This window comes from Cervus elaphus, chromosome 11 (assembly GCF_910594005.1).
Source record: "Cervus elaphus chromosome 11, mCerEla1.1, whole genome shotgun sequence".
Taxonomy (NCBI): domain Eukaryota; kingdom Metazoa; phylum Chordata; class Mammalia; order Artiodactyla; family Cervidae; genus Cervus; species Cervus elaphus.
Genome location: NC_057825.1, coordinates 86,481,460 through 86,490,650, shown reverse-complemented (window position 1 = coordinate 86,490,650; position 9,191 = coordinate 86,481,460). Strand labels below are relative to the sequence as shown.

Sequence of the window (9,191 nt, the reverse complement as noted above, 5' to 3'; positions counted from 1 at the left end):
TGTCTCCGTTATTCTACTCTTGGTTCCCTCCAGAGTGTTTTTTATCTCATCTATTGCATTATTCATTTTTAATTGACTCTTTTTTATTTCTTCTAGGTCCTTGTTAAACATTTCTTGCATCTTCTCAGTCTTTGTCTCCAGGCTATTTATCCATTTTGTTTTCAAGATTTTGGATCATTTTTATTATCATTATTCTGAATTCTTTTTCAGGTAGATTCCCTATCTCCTCCTCTTTTGTTTGACTTGGTGGGCATTTTTTGTGTTCCTTTATATGTTGGGTATTTCTCTGCCTTTTCTTTTTTTTTTTATGGCAAGTGTCAATCTCTTTTTATTATTTTATTAAAATTAATGTAAGCATTTGATGCCAAAGAAATGATGGTGATTTTAAAAACTCAGAATTTTGGCAAGTCCATGAAGTTTCCATTTTATTATAGTTTTATATCACATTAGTTCAAATGCATTTCTCTACAGTTACTCCAACATAGCTCCTTTGGAATTAGTCATCATTAACATGTGACATTACCAAAGACTTTGAATCTAAACATAAAATTTCAAAATAGTAACTTTTAATTATGAATGGGTAAGCCATCAAGTGATGGTTGGGGCTGTTAATTTCCAACAAGACACTTTGTTGAAATGTTCCTTCTGATACCCCAGGTATAAATGAGAACCTTCAAAAAACAAGGGCAGAACCAAAGTACAGTAAAGATGCCTCTGCAGCTTAAGCCTCCCATAGACGTAGACCCCTGACAGAAACCTAGGCAAAGCATCTTTCCTGCAAATTAAGCCGGTTTCCAGTATTTCCATGTACATGAGCTTTCAGAGACAGGCACTCAAGCATATCATTAGGATATACCATCTTGGCTCTGGCTGCGTTAATTATGCCTGAAGAGTTTAATACCCATCCAAGTCCAAAGGTGGAAGAACACGTAAACAGGTATGGTGATCGGCAAGAGCAGACTGTAAAAGCACAGACTGGTGGTGCTAGTGCAGCCCTGAGGGAAGTCCTCTTCCACAGAGGCTGAGTAAAACAGTCCTGCTAAAGACACCAGTGGGATCAGGACAGTCAACGTAGGGAGAGACAGAAACATCCTTCTCCTCCACTTATTACCCGCCACTCTGACTTTTTACAAGGTAGGTGGTATTTAGAATATTTAGTTGTGTGTGCTGTTTTTAAGTATGATCTAGTGCTGCTCCACTTCTTCTTGCTTCTTATTTTGATGTGTCATCCTAGCTGCCTGTGGTATCATATTAGGAATCCCATCAATAATTGGATAGGCTATGCCTAACTCTTCATTAATCAATTCATTTGTCGATGCTTCATATCTGAGCGGCTTCTTAGAGAGCGGACACACCAGAAACTCCAACAAGGCCTGGTTGAAGGCGCGGGGCGGTTTCTCCGTCCTCTCGCTCTTATCTGTGGACGGCCGCGAGCTGGACGCGTGCAGACACCTCAGGGCGACCGCGGACGGCGGCGCGCGTGTCCCTCGCAGCGCTGATGCGAGCCGGCCGCACACTCTGCTCAGCATGGTCTGGCAGCTCGCGACCGGGCCTCTGCGCGCCCTCAGCCACCCGGGCAGCTCTAATCCTCTCTGCCTTTTCATCTTGCTTAGATTGCTGTGTCTGGAGTGGGCTTTCTGTATTCTGGAGGTCTGTGGTTCCTTTTTATTGTGGAGGTTTCACCCAGTGGGTGGGGTTGGACGATTGGCTTGTCAAAGTTTCCTGGTTAGGGAAGCTTGTGTCGGTGTTCGGGTGCATGGAACTGGATTTCTTCTCTCTGGAGTGCAATGGAGTGCCCAGTAGTGAGTTTTGAGATGGGTCTGTATGTTAGGTGTGACTTCGGGCAGCCTGTATGTTGACGCTCAGGGCTATGTTCCTGCGTTGCTGGAGAATTTGCGTGGTATGTCTTGCTCTGGAACTTATTGGCTCTTGGGTGGTGGTTGGTTTCAGTGTAGGTATGGAGGCTTTTGGGTGATCTCTTATTACTTAATGTTCCCTGTAGTCAGGAGTTTTCTGGTGTTCTCAGGTTTTGGGCTTAAGTCTCCTGCCTCTGGATTTCAGTCTTATTCTTCCAGTAGCCTCATGACTTCTCCAACTAAACAGCACTGATAATAAAACTTCTGGGTTAATGGTGAAAAGATTCTCCACCGTGAGGGACACCCAGAGAGGTTCACAGAGTTACATGAAAAAGAGGAGAGGGAGGAGGGAGATAGAGATGAGCAGGAGGAGAAAAAGGGGGACTCAAGAGGAGAGAGACAGATCTATGCAGTTGTCTGTTCCCAGAGTGTTCTCCGTAGCCCAGACACCCACAAAGATTCACAGAATTAGATTGGGAAGAGAAGGTGGAGGGAGGAAATAGAGGTGATCTGAGGGAGAAAACGGAGAGTCAAAAGTGGGAGAGAGTAATCAACACACTCCCGAGTAAAAATGGGTACTGAATATTGGATTCTTGAATGTCCAAGATTGATATCAAATACTGAAAAACAAAGATTGAAAATCTAGAGTAGAGGTTAGACTCTTAAAAATACAATATTAAAAACAAAAACACAAAAAATTTTAGAAATATATGTGAAGTTTGGTTTAAAAATAGGGCCTCTTTTTTTTTCTTCAAGGTTATAGTGAAATGAAATGAAAATTAAGGAGTAATAGAGGACTTTAAAAGAAAACAAGAGAAAGAAAAATAAAAAGAGAAAAAAATTTTTAATTAAAAAAATAGTAAAAATATATGAAAATGAAAATGAAAGTTAAGGAGTAATGGAGGAGTAATAGGGAATTTTAAAAGAAAATAAAAGAGAAAAAAGAAAAAAAAGAAATAAAATTTTTTTAATTAAAAAAAAAAAGTAAAAATTTATCTAGGAATTTCTCTGGAGCTGTTGCAGGCAGTGTGGGTTTGGTTCAGTTTCAGATAGCTCCTTGTTCCAGCTTACACTTCTTGATATCTATAGGCCCCTTCCAGTGTAGTCAGTGTTAACTACAGGGAGTTTAATCTGTTACTGTCACCTGTCCCTTCTGAAGCGGTTCCCTTTGTTTATTTGGCTTCTGTTTGCCGGTCTCTTCAGTGTCTAGTTTCCGCCCTGACACAGGCGGGCGGAGGTGGGCTCTTGCTCGGGTTCGCTGGTTCAGTCCTGCTGCGGGGAGGGAGGGGCGCTGCAGACAAATACCGCCGGCCTGTGCGGGGAGCACTCGCAGTGTTCTGGCCACACTGGGTTTGCCCCCGCTCATGGGTGTGTGCTTTCCCCATCTACACTGCTCAGGCCCCAGGCTGCTCTATATGGAGGGGGCCCTGGGTTGCGTGAGGTTCCAGTTTTTGGGTATTCCACAAAAGGGGCTGACTCAGTTGGGCCTGAATTTTGTGCCTTCCCCAGCAGGAGCAGCTCAGGCAGCCTGGAGCTAGAGGAGCGCACTGTCCCTGGGTGTGGCACGCCTTCTCCCCTCCGCGGTCCCAGCCTCAGTTTCCGCGCGCTGGTTGGGTGCACCTTGTGCCTGTTCTGGGGAGCTGGTCTCTAGCCGCGACCCTCCTGGCAGATGTCAACCATCCAGAATCTCAGGAAGTCTTTGGTTAGAAACTGGGAGCCTGTTTGCAGTTTGGTAGGGATGCCATCTCTGGGGCCGAGTTTGCCCCTTTCCCCTCCTCTCTGCCTCCTGCCTCCGGCGGAGGATGGGCTTGTCTGCAGCTGGCTAGCTCTTCTCTGGGATCGCTCAGTTCTTCCTTTGTTCTGCGAACAGGCCGCAGTGTGTTCGGGCCGGTTCATTTTCTCTCTCTCTTGCTATCCCACAGTCTAAGTTGCTATCTCACGTTAGCTCCCTCCAATTGCCCTCAGGACACTCAGGCTCGGTCCTTACCCTAAGCAATGCCGCCCGCTCCTCTCCGTTCCGCCCCCACTTGCTGGTGGTGGATGCAGGCATCTGGGGTACTTTTATGCTGGGAGTTGCTTTTAGGCATGTAATCTGTGGGTTTTATTTATTTTTCCTCCCAGTTATGTTGCCCTCCTAGATTCAAAAACTTCCCCCAGACCCGCCAGTGAGAGGGTTTCCTGGTGTTTGGAAACTTCCTCTATTATGCCTCCCTTCCCGGGACGGGTCTCCGTCCCTAGTTCTTTTGTCTCTCTTTTTATGTTTTATATTTTGTCCTACCTCCTTTCGAAGACGAAGGGCTGCTTTTCTGGGTGCCTGCTCTCCTCTGCTAGCGATCAGAAGTTGTTTTGTGAAGTTTGCTCAGTGTTCAAATGTTCTTTCAATGAATTTGTAGGGGAGAAAGTGGTCTCCCCATCCTATTCCTCTATCATCTTAGCTCCCCCTCGTGTCTCTACTTTTTAATACACTGTCTGGGTTTGTCATAGCTTTTCTTCCAAGAAGCAAGTGTCTTTTAATTTTGAGGCTGCAGTCACCATCTGCAGTGGTTTTTGAGCCTAAAAAAGTAAAACCTGTCACTGTTTTCACTGTTTCCCCATCTGTTTGCCATGAAGTGATGGGAACGGATGCCATGATCTTAGTGTTTTGAATGTTGGGTTTTAAACCAGTGTTTTCAGTCTCCTCTTTCACTGTCATCAAGAGGCTCTTCAGTTCCTCTTTGCTCTCTGCCATTAGAGTGGTATCAGCTGCATGTCTGCGGTTGTTGATATTTCTCCTGGAAATCTTGATTCCAGCTTATGCTTCTTCCAGTCTGGAATTTCACATGATGTACTCTGCATATAAGTTAAATAAGCAGGATGACAATATACAGCTGTAATGTACTCCTTTCCTAATTTGGAACCAGTCCATTTTTCCATGTCTGGTTCTAAATGTTGCTTCTTGTCCTTCATACAGGTTTCTCAGGAGACAGGTAAAGTAGTCTGGTATTCCCATCTCTAAATTTTCCACAGTTTGTTTTGATCCACATAATCAAAGGCTTTAGTGTACTCAGTGAAGCAGTAGTATTTTTTGGAATTCCCTTGCTTTTTCTATGATCCAGTGGTTGTTGGCAATTTGATCTCTGGTTCCTCTGCCTTTTCTAAACCTAACTTATACAGAATTTACATGGAAGTTCTTGGTTCACATAGTGCTGAAGCCTGTCTTATATTAGATAACAAACTTATGGTTCCAATCAAAGAAAAGAAGTTCTACCTATTTGAATTTTCTTATTGTTCAGACTCTTTTTATATATACAAAATGATAAATATTTATATAATTTTACTTTATGACCATATTACATGTGCTTGTGTACTGACCTCCATCCTTCTTAATTACACTCTCTTATACCTGTTATATAGAGACCTAACTCCTACCCTTTGCCCTGTTGGTATCACCCAGAGAGAATTTATCTAACCCCTGCACACCAGTCTCCATGACATCTTGATTCTTAGCATGAGGAAAACCTGAGAGTCACCAATGATTGATTTAGAAAATCTTTTTTTCCACATGTTTGCTGATAAAAACAGAATTACTCAGAGGAGCAGGAAGATTTTTGTGGTTCTACTGCTCCCACTGCCTTGGAGTTGTGTAGATTTCTAGCTTTCTGTACTCTAAGAGTTAATTGAAACAAATTTTCAATTGTGTTTTCAGGTGAAGAAATTGAATCTCAAAATACAAAAGTGACGTTAAAAGTTACCGAGTCACTTGGTGATGAAAATAAGACTGGAGGACAGATCTAATTTTGGGTACAGAACTTTTTCCCAAGGCATTCCAGGCCTCTATCTTTTCTTATATAAAGATTCAAAGTTTGTTTCCATATAAATGGCCACAGAATCCTGAGCCTATGAGCCAAGTCAGAGTTTAATATAAGGTATGTATATTAAATACCTATGTATCTGACATGTGACTGTTTCTGCTAATATAGTTTATAATGATTGTCATTGATAAGGTAAATGATTGAGTAAATGCTAGAAAATACCAGGTCATGTATATATTTCTATCCAGGGCCCAAGGTTCTGTCAGGAAATCAAGGGGAGGCAATGAACATTTATTAAGTGTCTCATTAGGTACAAATTCTGTGTAGATGCTTTACCTGTGAGCATAGCAATCCTGTGAGGGAGTTAGACATTTTCTGTACTTTCAAAATGAAGGATATGAGGTTCTGAGAAAGAATCAAGATCATGCGGAAGACCATGCAAGTAGAAAGTAGGACATCTAGGTGAATGCATTGTAATGAAGCAGACTCTTCTTCCTTCCGTAAAACCCAACTTCTTCATCAGAGCAAATACACTCTAAAAAGAGCTGGATGTTCTGCACTATAGCAGTTGAGCTATTATAACAGACCAGGTTTCAAATTTTAATTTAATAAATTGTGTTATATTATTATTATCATCAAACTCAATATATTACAATGTTTCTAGCTGTCTTTATCCCTTTACTAATGAAAAAAATACCTTTTTTTTTCCTTTTAAACTGGTATTCTCTTTCAGTCATGGAATCTTTAATCACATCATGTGGTATTACACTCATACATTTACATACTTTAGTACCCAAGGGAGTCCTGGAAATTTCAAGCTTAATATAAGATGAATTTTGAAATAGAGACTAATACTCATGCCTCTAGACATTCTCTGGAGACTTCCAAGTGGTAAAAACCCTTTTCCAAAGCTTCCAAACACATCTAAGAAGTGAAATTCTGTTGACAAACTCTTTGGCTAAATGCCATGAACTAAAGCTTTGGTAACAAATTACATCAAAGTTTATTGGGGGAAAAAAATCAATTTCATCAAAACAAGAATAACAACTGAATCAATTCCAGATCAGTGCTAAAGACTATGCTTAGGAGAGATGGTTCTGTTCATTTAATTTTTTTAGTGGAACTGTGTGCCTAATGAAATTTCCTCATATCCAGCCTCTGCTCTTGGCAGTGAAATATCTCCACAGATACACTTGTTAACATAAAAACTAGCAGAATTTTTCTTTCATCCAAAGAGATAAAATTTGCAATCACTGATGAGATCTGGAAAGATCTACTAGATGAGTGGTTAGCCAAACAAGGGCCTGAGGGCAAAGGCTTTTCTAGATGTACTGATGGAGCACTGTCACCAAATGCTGGCTTACTCAGTCCTCCAAATAACATTTATTAAGTTTCTGGATGCAGCAGTTTAAAGGTAGGAATTAATCCAACGTAGTTTTGCAATTATAAATCTCTATCAGGTTGAGAAGCTGATATAATCATTTTCTTGATTTTTTATTTTTTTCTTGCCATCTAAGGCTGTGCTTAGGAGAGCATCCTTACGGGAAGGATTAAGTGATAGTTGAGTGTAGAGTCATCACAGTGACATTTCACAATTCTTTCTGGGAATGAATTGAATCCACAGAGTCCAGATTTTAAATGAGTGCTTCAAGTATCTTGATAAACATAATAGCAGTCATTTTGCTTCAATTTATTCCTTAAAACTGTCACTGTTTGCAGATGACATGATACTATACGTAGAAGACCTTAAAGATGCTACCAGAAAACTACTACAGCTCAACAATAAATTTGGTAAAGTTGCAGGATACAAAATTTTAATATAAAGAAATCTGTTTCATTTCTATACAATAACTACAAAATATCAGAAACAGATATTAAGTAAATAATTCCATTTACCATTACATCAGAAGAAATAAAATACCTAGGAATAAATATACTTAAGGAGGCAAAAGACCTATATTCCAAAAATTACAAGATCTGAGAAAGAGATTAAAGACTGTACAGATGAAAATATATGCCATGTTCTTGGATTAGAAGAATCAGTATTGTTAAAATGACCATAGTACTCAAGGCAATCTACAGATTCATTGCAATCGCCATCAAATGACCAAGGACAGTTTTCACAGCACTGAAACGAGAAATTACAAACTTGTATGGAAACACAAAAGACCTGCCAAATAACCAAAGCAATCTTGAGAAAGAAAAACAGAGCTGGGGGAATCATGTTCCCTGCCTTCAGACTTACCTACAAAGCTATTGTAATCAAAACAGTATGGTGCTGGTACAAAAACAGACATATAGATAAGCTGAACAGAAGGGAGAGCCTAGAAATAAACCCACACATTATGGTCAATTAATCTATGACAAAGGAGGCAATAGTATATAATGAATAGAAAACAGTCTCTTCAATAAGTGGTGCTGGGAAAACTGGACAGCGACATGTAAAAGAACGAAATTAGGACATTCTCTAACACCAATCAAAGCTAAACTCAATAAGACCAGAAACTATAAAACTCCTAGAGGAAGACATAGGTAATACACTGTTTGACATAAATTGCAGCAGTATTTTCTTTGGATTTGTCTCCTAAGTAATGGAAACTAAAACAAAAATAAACAAGTGGGACTTAATTAAACTTAAAAACTTGCATAACAAAGGTAACCACAAAATGAAAAGACAACTTATGGAACAGAAGGAAATATTTACATGTGATGCTGTTAGCCAAGGGATTAATCTCAGAAATAATCTCATATAGCTCAATTAAAAGAAAATAATAAAAAGTGTGCAGATCTAAATAGACATTTCTCCAATGAAGATACACAGATGGTCAACAAACACATGAAAAGAAAAAGCATGTGAAAAGGTGCTAAAAACCTTTGCTTCACCCTGTTTTCTCAAGAGGCTACAAAATTTATATTATGCCTAGTCAAAAGGGAAAACTGAAGCCTAGATATTTTTAACTTACCCCATATTTGCCATTGCTAGTTTATAATGGCAAAGCTAATATTGGATCCCAGTTTCTCTGACTCCAAAGGTCTTCATCCTTTTGCCAGACCATGCTATGTCCAGTGCTGACCTGCCAGGGTTTTATTTACTTATTTTTTGATTGTCAGAGTATCCTAGATGATGATTACACTAGCAGATTGAACCCTCTTTCTATCCAAAGAACAATACTCTGATAACAAAGTAATTTTTTTTTAAAGGCATAAATGCAGAGGAACAACGAGAATACAATAGGGAACCTTTAGAGTACAAGAAAGCAAACAGGCAAATAGTGGCTGCACTAATCACCCGAAGAGATTTGAGTCTAAGAGATTATGAGTGGGGCCGGAAGTCAGCTGTAAGTCAGCGGAAAGTCAGAGGCTGAAGTCAGTAAGCCCAGACTCTGCCTAAAGGACCACCTTGAGAGTTTATACCATTCACCAGAGTGAAGTCCTGGAATTTTCAGAGCAGCTCAGGCTCTCAACAAGTAGGCAAGAAGTTAAACTGTAAATTGTGAATTTTGAAGGCATTAGAATTTCCCATTTGTGTTTTCAGCTATGGAAT

At 40.1% G+C, this 9,191-nt stretch overlaps 1 protein-coding gene across 1 annotated transcript; it reads right to left on the bottom strand.

Moving 5' to 3' along the window:
- Positions 1 to 398: 398 nt before the first annotated feature.
- LOC122703792 (protein preY, mitochondrial-like) lies at positions 399 to 1,529 on the bottom strand. Its single transcript, XM_043918254.1, has one exon. It carries the CDS (start codon positions 1,527 to 1,529, stop codon positions 1,185 to 1,187), a length of 345 nt encoding a protein of 114 aa, XP_043774189.1. The 3' UTR covers positions 399 to 1,184.
- Positions 1,530 to 9,191: the final 7,662 nt, after the last annotated feature.